Raw genomic sequence first — 13,814 nt, forward strand, 5'->3', positions numbered from 1 at the left:
GCAGGTTTTCCTACTTACAAAGCATGTAGAGGTCTGTAATTGTTATCATAGGTACACTTCAACACTTCAAAAATCCAGAAAATCACATTGTATGATTTTGAAGTACTTAACTTCATTCCTCACACTGATTGAGTAGTTTAAATGTAATGTTGAGCTCTCTCTCTTTCTTGTGTTTTTGTGCATACCTGTTAACAAGAGTTCTGTCCGTGGTGCTGAATGCACAGTGTACTTTTCCCTCTGTGTAGTTCATTGCGTGTTTAATAATGAAAATGCCTACCGAAAGGAGAACATGGATGTGGTTTATTTCTGTGCATGTTAAAAAAAGTACAATAAGTAGCACATCTGGTCGTGATTTTACAGTGTAGATATATTTGTCAACACAGTCATACACATGATGTATAATCCTGTAATATGATTCTGGCCCGACATATTCGTCTGTGGCCCTCCATGGAAAATAATTACCCAGGCCTGGTCTATATTGTGTCATGCAGCGTTGCCCAAACCTCTTCCTACAGTCCTGTAGGTTTTCAGTCCAACCCTAACCAAACTAGGTACCTGACTCATCTAGTTAAGGCCTTGGTGAGCAGCTAATAAGTGGACTGAAAACCTACTGGACACTAGATCTCTAGAAAGAGGGTTGGGCAGCCCTGGTTTAATGTAGGATTTTTTTCTGATGTGCGACCAGGAAGATGATTGTCATGTTTTTAACCATTCATGTCTAATACATTTAATCGAATCACATTTAATTGAATCTAAGGTTCGGGGCAGCTCCGAGTCTCTCCTGGACTCTCCCTCCACCTCCAGAGCCACCTCCCCCTCCCTGCTCTCCATTGAGGCAGAGTCGACCAAAGCTTCCTCTCCCTTCAAGCCACCAGGACTCATGTCCCCCTCCAGCGGCTACTCTAGCCAGTCAGAAACTCCGACACCCATCACCCCCTCCAACCAGGTGGTAGGAACACCAACAGGGCCCGCCTGCACATTGGGGTGTAAGATGCGCCCCAAAATCCCAGAGAGGAAGTCTTCGTTGCCAGCTACATCACCACGGGACCCTGCCGCCCGATCGAGGCTGTCCTTCGAGATGCCAGTTAACGCTCATCTGGATTTGTCCTCCATCAAACCAAAACAGAAGGCCAGCCGGCGCCATTCTGATACGTCCACCGCCACTAAGCCCGGTAAACTGAGTGCTGGCAGCCAATCAACTCTCCCAGTGGTGACCACGAACGAGCTCCGGAACATCCGCCTGCGTTCTGTCTCCCGTACTGACCTGGAGGACTGCCTTGATGGAGCCTCTAATGACATCATTGAGGAGGAGCAGGGTCGCGACCTTTCCCCCCCTCCTGTCACCCCCGGTTGCATCCCCGGCCCCCTCGTTGCCCCCAGACCCAAACCCCTGTGGCCTTCAAGCCCCCATTACCCAAACGCCCCTCAACATCCTCCTCAAGTCCCCTTCCTCCTCCCCGTTGCTTCCGACTCCCCCTGCCTCCCCTGTTGACCCTCCCCGGCCCATGCCTAACCCCAGCATCTACATGGTGGTAGGTAGGAAGCCCAAGCTGAAGAAAGCCTTCCCTCACACCCCCACCAGCCCCTTTAGACCCCAGGAACATCCCCAAACCTTCCCCCTCCACTACCCCCAGAGCCTCTACGATGTTTCCTCCTTCCCCCAAACCCGGTCCCTGTACGATCTGCCTCCTCTCCCCCTGCCCCAGCCCCTCCTGGAGGACCCCTCTATGGAGCCGGAGTTCAACCCTGACTTGGAGCTCCGTCTTGGGCCTGAGGATGGAGGGTCACTCCCCTCTCCCTGCAGTAACCAGGAAGTGCTAGAGACTCAGGATAAGAGCAAGTCTCTACCTAGCAGGATGACCATATCCTGTCTGGCTGAATTGGACAAGAAGAAACCCAAGGTAGGCCAGCTGAATGGGTTAGGGTTCAATGAATGCCTTTTTTTTGGTTCTGTGGTCAGTCAGTCAATTCTCTCTCTCTCTCTCTCTCTCTCTCTTTCTCTCTCTCTCTTTCTCATAAACATATACAGTATATTGTCTGCATGTATTTACTTGCTACATGGCACATTGTCCTTTGGTTATCATGTACACCACTAATAACAAATCGCTCCCCAAGGTTCCTCCTCCGGTTCCAAAGAAGCCCAACGTCCTGCTTCTTCCCTCCAACGGTACCACCGACAGACAGGGAACACAGACAGACTGCCCTGCCGCCCTCCGCTCTCCCGTTGGAGCGTTCCCACCAGAAGAGATTCCCGGGAAAGAGGAAAACCAGGAAAATTACCTGGGAATAGGGACGGATGAGGAAAGCTCCATGGAGTCTTCATTACAGGACTCTTCTTTTACAGACGTGGAGGGGAGGCTCAGCATTACAGAGACAGGCAGAAGTATGTTTACAATGTTATGATGGGAAATGAATAAGTGAAAATCAATTTAGCTGGAATTCAGATCCTGTCAGGGGTGAAAGTGTTACAGTGCACAACTTCCTTTCCGGTTTCACTTCAATCGTAGTTGAAATGTAAGTGGTTACCATCGCAAATGAAAAACCATAACTACCAATATTGTTTTGATTGGTCATTGTTAATTGTTTTCTTCATTTATTGATTGATATCCATTGATAGAAATGTTTCTTGTTTTCATTGGTCCGTCGTCAGAGAGTAACTGACCAATCATATTGTTTCCAGGTGATGATGCGGAGAGTGTTGAGGAGAGCAGTTCGGTCGTTAGTGACAAGACGGAACTCCACATCACAGAGGAAATGGATGATGATGTCAGAGGACACACACCTACCACACACACCACAGAGGACCTGTTCACCAAAATACACAGGTATGCCAATAGACACGCACACACGCTCGCGCACACACATACACACACACACTCACACTCACACACACACACACACACACACACACACACACACACACACACACACACACACACACACACACACACACACACACACATTGGTTTTACTGTCCTTATGGGGACCAAACAATTCATTCCCATTTAAAACAATGTTTTTCTCCCTTAACCTAACCTTAACCCTCACCCTAAAACTAAACTTAGCCCTAAATATAAATATAACCCTAATTCTAACACTAAACCTAACCGCTAAGCCTGAAAAGCCTTTTTCCTTGTGGGGACCGGCGAAATGTCCCACTGGTCCGAATGTTACTTGTTTTACTATCCAGGTCAGGACTTCTGTTTCCCACAAGGAAAGTAAAAACAAACGGCGCAAACACACACACTCCACCAAGGACAGTTACGCTAACTCACACACATATTTATAAAAAATATATATATTCTAATGCGTTTAACATCTCTCCTCTTTTCTTCTCTTCTCTCCTCCCTACAGGTCAAAAAGGAAAGTCCTGGGCCGTAAGGAACCAGGGGACTCGTTCGGCAGCCGCCAGAGTCTGGTCTCCCCGGTGAAGCACAGCACCAGTGGTGGTGACCTCCGAACCCTGACCCTGGGCTCGACCCCGCGCTCCACCTCGCGGAATGACAACTTCATGGCCCTGCTCCAAAAGAAGGGCAGCAAGTCCAGCACGGGAGGGGCCAGAGTCTCTGCTATGGAACTCCTCAAGAGCACAAACCCCCTCGCACGACGCGTCACAGAATTCTCCACCTCGGCGGACGGAGGAGGGGATATGACCACCGGGAATAATGGAACCAGAATGCCTCAGGACCAATGAGAGTTTTAAATCACTTGTCCCAGGTCATCCTCTCTCTCTCTCTCTCTCTCTCTCTCTCTCTCTCTCTCTCTCTCTCTCTCTCTCTCTCTTTCTCTCTTATCTCCCGAGAAAGTAGTTTGAATCTAGTTATAGACTTTTCGATCGGACTATTGATGGAAGAAAGGAACGTCCAACCAGACCACTCAACCACTGATTGACCTTTCACGAACGTTTATTAACTGGCCAATGGTTGGTCACAATGGTCATCAAAGGAGTTCTGTTTATCACGCCGTCCGTTCCATCATTAAGGGGTATTATTTTTGGAGGTCTCCTTCAGTCTAAAGGAGAACATTAGGATTGTTAATGTCATGCTTCAACACACTATTTTTTTTAAACGAGAGAGAGACTATACTAGGGAACGTTTGATTGGATAATAGACCTGGGTACATTGCAGGCCTGTGCTTGATGGCGACAGATGCCACACTAGTCTTTTGAAGACATGGGGTGAGTGTGTGTGTCGTATTTTCTGTCCCTCGTGCAACAACAACAACAACAACAACAAAACTACAACGGTTTAAATCGAAAACATTCCACGGAAAGATTGACAGTTGGACATGGTACCAAGCCCCGACCCTTTATGTTTGAATCAAAGCACTTTGGCGACTGCCTACCGAGGTAGTTTACAACAACGAGGAAAACAACAACGCCTGTGTCCTCCCTGTTATTCGTTTGTTTATGTTTCTCTTTTTTCATACGCGATAGAAGGCCATATAAATGTACAAAGATATACATACATACCATATAAACTGAAAAAATCCGCTTGAACTGTTCTAACAGACTATGGAGAGCCACAGTGTATAGTAGTACTACTAACAGTAGTAGTATAATAGTACTACACTAGTTCTAACAGTAGTAGTACAATAGTACTACAGTAGTACTAACAATAGTACTAACAGTAGTAGGACAGAAGTACTACAGTAGTACTAACAGTAGTAGTACAATAGTACTACAGTAGTACTAACAGTAGTAGTAGTAGTACTACAGTAGTACTAACAGTAATAGTACTACAGTAGTACTAACAGCAATAGTACTACAGTAGTACTAACAGTAGTAGTAGTAGTACTACAATAGTACTAACAGTAATAGTACTACAGTAGTACTAACAGTAATAGTACTACTGTAGTACTAACAGTAGTAGGCTACTATGTGATACACCTCACAGCACACAACAGGATCAAACCAACTGAACTGAAGGAGCGACGCTATGGAACACAATCCCACGAACCCTTACCCACGGATCTCCCCGCACTGCCGTCAGAGTGTGTGTGTACTTGCGTGCGTGTGTGTGTGTGTGTGTGTGTGTGTGTGTGTGTGTATACAGGAAATGATAACCAAACACAGCAAGGGAGGTGTGAAAGATGGAGGGCACAGAATTGAACCCTGTGGATCTTTCTTAACAGAGAGTATGATACAGGGTTGGGTTTATTTAACAGGGTTTAGACTGGTTTCTGTTAGGACCAAAGGACTGCCATAAACAGACCAGTGGAGACGTGTGTGTGTGTGTGTGTGTGTGTGTGTGTGTGTGTGTGTGTGTGTGTGTGTGTGTGTGTGTGTGTGTGTGTGTGTGTGTGTGTGTGGGGGACAAGGGCTTCATTTATCCGCCCTAAGGAGAGGATTAAGTGGTCTGAATCATGTGGCTGTAGTCTTTGGAGTTTTCCGTGACGTTTTGGAACTGAGAGAGGATTCTGGGCCTGAGTGGATTCCGGAACTGTGATTAGAACCCACTTTTCTAACAACCATCACAAAACAAACCGAGACAGTCCAGGAAAACAGCTAACCATCCATCGGCCATATTGAAAAATGCATCACCCTCTTCTTTTTGCCCTCTCCACATGTTCTTTTCTCATACTGTCCGTTTTGTGCAGGGGTGATGCCGCAGCCTTTTCCTCTCGTCCTCCTTCCTGGCAGGAACACATGCTCCATCTGTCTCTCCCTCTCTTCTCGTCCACTCTCCCTCTCTTCTCGTCCACTCTCCCTCTCTTCTCGTCCACTCTTCTCGTCCACTCTCCACTCTCCCTCTATTCTCGTCCACTCTCTCCCCCTCTTCTCGTCCACTCTCCCCCTCTTCTCGTCCACTCTCCCTCTCTTCTCGTCCACTCTCCCTCTCTTCTCGTCCACTCTCCCTCTCTTCTCGTCCACTCTCCCTCTCTTCTCGTCCACTCTCCCTCTCTTCTCGTCCACTCTCCCTCTCTTCTCGTCCACTCTCCCTCTCCTCTCGTCCTCCTTCCTGGCAGGAACACATGCTCCATCTGTCTCTCTCTCTCTCTCTGCCCATGGAGTAGCCCCCTCCTCTTCTCATTTCTTCATCCTCCCCTCATCCCTCCCTCCGTGCCCCTCCCATTCTTTCTGTGCATCTGAGCTTCACGCTCACAGACGACACAGCCTGAATGTCAATGAAAGGAAAGAAAAGGACGCCGCGTTGATATCGTGTTCAAGAGTGCTATGTTCAACTTCATCTTTCGATCCAACCCTCTCTGTCAAAAATACAAATGTTTTTTTATTTTTTTTATCCTTCTGCATCTGTCCCTATATCCAGACCAAACCAACCATCCATATTACAAGGAAAACAGGAGGGTGGATTGTGTGAAAGAACACACAAGAGACGGATGGAAAAGGGACAGTGCGTATGAATGTCTGGATGTGTACTTAAAAGGAAAGGATAGTGGACTTCTGGACCCGCTCAGACTGTGAACACGGATCTTAACCCATCCTCCTTTCACCACACTTTTCCAGAACCATTACATTGGGGCTGTGCAAACCCTGGTGCTATTAAGCTACAGCGCCCCCCTGTGGATGAAGAGAGGGAGCACACCCTGTAAGACTACTGCTCTGTCCCTCCGGCAACAACACGGAGACGCAACGATTCCAGATATCTGGATGCTCTTTTTGTTATATCGGTCATTCAGGAAACCAGAACAACAACGACGACAACTTATAAAGACAATGAAAAGATTGAGAGAGAAAAAATCTATGTAAATGAACACGTTATTAATAAATAGTCAAGTGACGCTTGTTTTAAATATTTAGTGAATGGAACTACATAACAAAAAAATAACTATGACAAAACTCAGTGTTAGTTTGCCTTGTAGTCTGGCGTGATGTTTAACCTTCTGTGTTTTCTACATAGAAATATAATTACTAGAATGGACACCCCTATTTATGTCAATGGGGCCATAATGTCAAATTCCTATGGTCAGAGGTTCTATGCCCATTCTACTGGTTATATTCTATGGTTTTCAGCTACCTTGATATTACACTCCCTTTGAGGTATGCAGAGTTGTTACTCTTTCTGTTCTGAAGTACTGTAGTTATTATGGGTACTAAAGGTAATGCTGTATACTATGGTTACTACAGTCATATACTGTGGTTATTACCGTAATACTGTATAATATGGTTACTACAGTCATATACTGTGGTTATTACGGTAATACTGTATAATATGGTTACTACTGTCATATACTATGGCTGTTACAGTAGTGGTCGTCACTATTCCTACTATTACTACTCTTGGCTGTACCCTTATATTGTTCATAAAACACAGGTACAACGATAGAGAGAAAGAGGGAGAGAGAAAGAGTTGAAACAAATGTAAGCAATAGATAGATGACCTAGCCCAAGACCGAGGATGAGGCAGAAACACATTTTCACACACCAAGGCTAAATACTCACTAAATACTGTAACTCTCAATCCAGTTGCAGATTCCAGCTCTAGCCACAGAAATGGTTGCGCAGTGCTACACACACACACACACACACACACACACACACACACACACACACACACACACACACACACACAGAAATACAGATTTGTTCAGTAGCCTACAGTTGGCACATACAGTGATTTATTATAGTGGGTTCCAAACTCCAATCAACCATGTCTAGGAATGTGGTAGAGTATTACAGAGTATGGGAGCAGAAGAGAAAGAGGTATGAGGATAGGGGGGCGAGGGAGAGAAGGTGGGTAACATTTCACGAGTGGATATATCACTCCTCTGAAAGAGGGGATCACAGTTGGGTTAATACAAGTTCTGTCCATCGATTTCTTTTCTTTCCTTCTTTCTTTATTTAATTCTTTCCTTCTTTCTTTCCTTATTTATTTCTTTCTCTCTTTCGCTCTCTCTTTCATTCTTTCTTTCTGTCTTTCTTTCTGTGATAAGGACAGCTCTTAAAGCTTTCCCCAAACTCCCCACAGAACAATAAAAGTCTAGAGAGAGGGAGAGAAGAAGAGAGAGGGAGAGAAGAAAAGAGAGGGAGAGAAGAGAGAGAGGGAGAGAAGAAGAGAGAGGGGGAGAAGAAGAGAGAGGGAGAGAAGAAGAGGAAGAGAGAGGGGGAGAAGAAGAGAGAGGGAGAGAAGAAGAGAGAGGGGGAGAAGAAGAGAGAGGAGAGAAGAAGAGAGAGGGGGAGAAGAAGAGAGAGGGAGAGAAGAAGAGAGAGGGGGAGAAGAAGAGAGAGGGGGAGAAGAAGAGAGAGGGGGAGAAGAAGAGAGAGGGGGAGGAGGGATGACAGAAAAATATGTCCTTTAGTCGGTTTGTGTTTTTTATCTTGTTTCTGCATTGACATCTAACAGCAGCACGACAAGCTGTTAACAACCATCTGGTTGTCATGACGCTAACAAACAAACAAACAGACATATTAATCTTAGCCTTTGTCTCAAATCACATCCTACTCCCTATCTAGTGCACTACTCTGGTCTAACACTTGAAAGGGTATCATATGAGATTTGATCGCACCCTTTTGAGCTATGTTGAAGTGTTAATCTGTATATACAATGTAAGTACCATTAGACTACCCTTATTCAGATTAAATATAGAGATGATAGGATGATTAGGGACAGGAGTTATTTTTCTGTCAAAATATGTACTTTTTTCCCCCCAACAACATTCTTACAGAAATCTAGCCCCATAATTTTCCCTCACCACATTACCTAACCAATGCAGGAAAAACTCAGGGTCCTAGTTATAGGCTATGAGAAACAAATAGCATATAACTCTTGGCCCAGAATGTTTCCCGGTCAGGTCATGTGGTCAGGAAAAACTCCTGTCCCTAAGTATAATGACTATAACCGATAATTAGTTGTACAGCAGTTAAACTGCTCACAGTACTCTCTGTATGTATAGGACCAGGACAATAATAAAGTTTTATTAAGTTAAAAGACACACACAAAAACACCCATGAAACAAGATGAAGTTTGTTGGGTTAGGCTACTCAAATAAAGAGAGAGAGAGAGAGTTCTTGGAATTATTCTATTTTTGTTATTTCTCATTGGAAGGACATATTTAAAACTCTACTGCATATATGATTATTATTATGATAATTATCAACAACCTCAGTTTTCAGATCCAGCAGTGTGGTTTATGTAGCTGTTGGTTTGAACACATGCAGCTATGTATGTCTTGCCAATGTGATTCAAATTATTATATCATTCAAATAAATTATTTTTCTTGCTTAACACTGATTTTGTCTATTGAATTTTTTCTGACTTGGGGTGTATTCATTAGTGCCCACCATGGCAAAACGGTTGCAAAATGTTTTTGCCATGGAAATGAATGTCTCTTATTGAACAAGTTCAGGTTAGTCCCTCCTCATTTCAGTCGTTTGATTAATTTAGTTCCTAGAGGATACAAACGACCCTGTTATTATATCTGTGTTTCCTGAATGAAAGAACATTGCTGGTGATAGCAAAATAAAATCTATGATCAGTACAAGACAAATGAAAAGTCATAACTTGAGAACTGTTTTGATTTCATTAGCGTTTTGCCTTTTTCAATCACCAAAAACTGAGCAACAATTAATATATATTATAATATATTCACATATACTATTTACATTCATATAAACCTTCTGTGTTTGGGTGTGTTCACTTTCTTCTCCAGTCTGTTTCAGACTGTGTAGTTAAACCTCTCCAGTCTGCTTCAGACTGTGTAGTTAAACCTCTCCAGTCTGCTTCAGACTGTGTAGTTATACCTCTCCAGTCTGCTTCAGACTGTGTAGTTAAACCTCTCCAGTCTGCTTCAGACTGTGTAGTTAAACCTCTCCATTCTGCTTCAGACTGTGTAGTTATACCTCTCCAGTCTGCTTCAGACTGTGTAGTTAAACCTCTCCAGTCTGCTTCAGACTGTGTAGTTAAACCTCTCCAGTCTGCTTCAGACTGTGTAGTTAAACCTCTCCAGTCTGCTTCAGACTGTGTAGTTAAACCTCTCTAGTCTGCTTCAGACTGTGTAGTTAAACCTCTCCAGTCTGCTTCAGACTGTGTAGTTAAACCTCTCCAGTCTCAAGATGATGGACTAGAGAAGTTATCCATATATCAATAAATATATAGCCTAGGTTTCATTGTAGTTTTTCCTACATCCAATGTATTCATACATTAAATATATCATTTACATTCGTAGATTCCTTGCCATGTTTAATTAAACGGTAGCTATGTTTTCTTACCTCTGTAGTGAGCAGAGTCTGCCTCAGACGGTGTAGTCTTGTGTAGCGGTGGAAGTCTGTATTTCAAACAGTGTAGTCTTCTACTGTGGTGGTAGTGTGCCTGTATTTCAGACTTGTGTAGTGGTGGTAGTCTGTATTTCAAAGAGTGTAGTCTTCTGCTGTGGTGGTAGTGTGCCTGTATTTCAGACTTGTGTAGTGGTGGTAGTCTGTATTTCAAACAGTGTAGTCTTCTGCTGTGGTGGTAGTGTGCCTGTATTTCAGACGTGTGTAGTGGTGGTAGTCTGTATTTCAAACAGTGTAGTCTTCTGCTGTGGTGGTAGTGTGCCTCTATTTCAGACTTGTGTAGTGGTGGTAGTCTGTATTTCAAACTGTGTAGTATTGTTGTGTTGGTAGTGTGCCTGTATTTCAGACTGTGTAGTCTTGTGTAGTGGTGGGAGTGTGCCTGTATTTCAAACTGTAGTCTTGTTGTGGTGGTAGTGTGTCTTTTTATTTCAGACTGTGTAGTCTTGTGTAGTAGTGGGAGTGTGCCTGTATTTCAAACTGTGTAGTATTGTTGTGTTGGTAGTGTGTCTTTTTATTTCAGACTGTGTAGTCTTGTGTAGTGGTGGGAGTGTGCCTGTATTTCAGACTTTGCACCAGTGGAGGCTGCTGAGGGGACGACCATTGACTCCATTCCAGGCAGTACTATGATTCACCCTCCCCTCAGCAGCCTGATAGTGTGCCTGTATTTCAGACTGTGTAGTGGTGGTAGTGTGCCTGTATTTCAGACTGTGTTAGTGGTGGTAGTCTGCGTTTCGCTCAGATTTAAATGTATAACTAGAGGGAGGGTATTTCTTTAATAAACTGAGTTCCACAGAGACAGCTCATTATTAAAATCAAGTTCATCCCAAATGGCACCCTATTCCCTACATAGTGCACTACTTTTGACCAGAATCCTATGGGCTCAGGTCAAAAGTAGTGCACCACATAGGGAAAATGGTACCGTTTGGGACATACATGCATCTGAGCACTATGGCCCTCGCTGTAAGAACCTACTGGAGTCTGTTGCCACCTAGTGGAAATATCACTCAATGACATCTCACTGGATCTAAAAGTTACTACGCTTTCATTGATGCAGTCCTGATCCTAGAATTCAAATTCCATGGAATTGGCAGCAGTTGGAATGTTGTATAATGAAAGTGTTCTCAGTCAAAATAAAAAAATATATGTTATACATGACCATACCGGCAGGTAGCCTAGTGGTTAGAGCGTTGGTCCAGTAACCGAATCCTCAATCCTCGCTATTGAATGGCAGACCCTGGCCATGACCTCACTTTCCAAGGAATAGGATATGCAAAAATAGGTACACTTGAACTATGACAGACAAAATGAGGGAAAAAAATCCAGAAAATCACATTGTAGGATTTTTAATGAATTTATTTACCAATTATGGTGGAAAATAAGTATTTGGTCACCTACAAACAAGCAAGATTTCTGGCTCTCACAGACCTGTAACTTCTTTTTTAAGAGGCTCCTCTGTCCTCCACTCGTTACCTGTATTAATGGCACCTGTTTGAACTTGTTATCAGTATAAAAGACACCTGTCCACAACCTCAAACAGTCACACTTCAAACTCCACTATGGCCAAGCTGTCAAAGGACACCAGAACCAAAATTGTAGGCCTGCACCAGGCTGGGAAGACTGAATCTGCAATAGGTAAGCAGCTTGGTTTGAAGAAATCAACTGTGGGAGCAATTATTAGGAAATGGAAGACATACAAAACCACTGATAATCTCCCTCGATCTGGGGCTCCACGCAAGATCTCACCCCGTGGGGTCAAAATGATCACAAGAACGGTGAGCAAAAATCCCAGAACCACAAGGGGGAACCTAGTGAATGACCTGCAGAGAGCTGGGACCAAAGTAACAAAGCCTACCATCAGTAACACACTACGCCGCCAGGGACTCAAATCCTGCAGTGCCAGACGTGTCCCCCTGTTTAAGCCAGTACATGTCCAGGCCCGTCGGAAGTTTGCTAGAAGGCATTTGGATGATCCAGAAGAAGATTGGGAGAATGTCATATGGTCAGATTAAACCAAAATATAACTTTTTGGTAAAAACTCAACTCGTCGTGTTTGGAGGACAAAGAATGCTGAGTTGCATCCAAAGAACACCATACCTACTGTGAAGCATGGGGGTGGAAACATCATGCTTTGGGGCTGTTTTTCTGCAAAGGGACCAGGACGACTGATCCGTGTAAAGGAAAGAATGAATGGGGCCATGTATCGTGAGATTTTGAGTGAAAACCTACTTCCATCAGCAAGGGCATTGAAGATGAAACATGGCTGGGTCTTTCAGCATGACAATGGTCCCAAACACACCGCCCGGGCAATGAAGGAGTGGCTTCGTAAGAAGCATTTCAAGGTCCTGGAGTGGCCTAGCCAGTCTCCAGATCGCAACCCCATAGAATATCTTTGGAGGGAGTTGAAAGTCCGTGTTGCGCAGCAACAGACCCAAAACATCACTGCTCTAGAGGAGATCTGCATGGAGGAATGGGCCAAAATACCAGCAACAGTGTGTGAAAACCTTGTGAAGACTTACAGAAAACGTTTGACCTCTGTCATTGCCAACAAAGGGTATATAACAAAGTATTGAGATAAACTTTTGTTATTGACCAAATACTTATTTTCCACCATAATTTGCAAATAAATTCATTAAAAATCCTACAATGTGATTTTCCGGATTTTTCCCTCCTCATTTTGTCTGTCATAGTTGAAGTGTACCTATGATGAAAATGACAGGCCTCTCTCATCTTTTTAAGTGGGAGAACTTGCACAATTGGTGGCTGACTAAATACTTTTTTTTGCCTCACTGTATGTGTGCCAGTGTGTAAAAATATGGTATAACATACAAATTACAAAACATTATAGATTACCTGAGGTTACGCAGGTCGGAAGTTGATCCGTGTGTGTGTGTGTTACTATTTATCAGGGTTCAGTAGGCTAAAAGTGATTACCAACTCCGTCTCACTCACTCACGCACGCATGCAAGCACACACAGACACACACACAGATACACACACATATGGACAGTAGGACAGACTGACAAGAACGCACGCCCCAGGCTAAACTGCCAAACTCCACGTTTCCTGTTTCTGACAGCAAAGAGCGCACAGTGCGTTATCTGTCACAGAACACACATACACACACACTCTTTCTCTCTCACACACACATCCAGCGGCCACAACAGCAGCCGGCACAGGAAGAACTGAGCGCTATCTTCAGAGAGATAGAGAGAAGCAGGAGAGAGAAAGAGAGAGAGGGAGTGTGTGTGAGAGAGAGAGAGAGAGAGAGAGAGAGAGAGAGAGAGAGAGAGAGAGGGAGGGAGTGTGTGTGTGTGTGTGAGAGAGAGAGAGAGAGAGAGAGAGAGAGGGAGTGTGTGAGAGAGAGAGAGAGAGAGAGAGAGAGAGAGAGAGAGAGGGAGGGAGGGAGTGTGTGTGTGTGTGAGAGAGAGAGAGAGAAAGAGAGAGGAGGGAGTGTGTGTGTGTGTGAGAGAGAGAGAGAGAGAGAGAGAGAGAGAGAGAGAGAGAGAGAGAGAGGGAGGGAGGGAGTGTGTGTGTGTGTGAGAGAGAGAGAGAGAGAGAGAAAGAGAGAGGGAGGGAGTGTGTG

The 13,814-nt window shown here is 44.4% G+C and overlaps 1 protein-coding gene across 1 annotated transcript in view; it reads left to right on the forward strand.

Annotated features, from left to right (window-relative positions):
- nhsl2 (NHS-like 2) overlaps nt 1-5,736 on the forward strand; it is a 150,213-nt gene extending 144,477 nt beyond the window's left edge. The window contains 6 exon segments of the mRNA XM_065021801.1: nt 758-1,385; nt 1,388-1,423; nt 1,426-1,901; nt 2,116-2,383; nt 2,681-2,825; nt 3,355-5,736. Coding sequence (XP_064877873.1) covers nt 758-1,385; nt 1,388-1,423; nt 1,426-1,901; nt 2,116-2,383; nt 2,681-2,825; nt 3,355-3,694 — 1,893 coding nt within the window. The 3' untranslated portion in view covers nt 3,695-5,736.
- The last annotated feature ends 8,078 nt before the right edge of the window (nt 5,737-13,814 follow it).

This window comes from Oncorhynchus nerka, linkage group LG8 (genome assembly GCF_034236695.1).
Source record: "Oncorhynchus nerka isolate Pitt River linkage group LG8, Oner_Uvic_2.0, whole genome shotgun sequence".
NCBI classification, from domain to species: Eukaryota; Metazoa; Chordata; class Actinopteri; order Salmoniformes; family Salmonidae; genus Oncorhynchus; species Oncorhynchus nerka.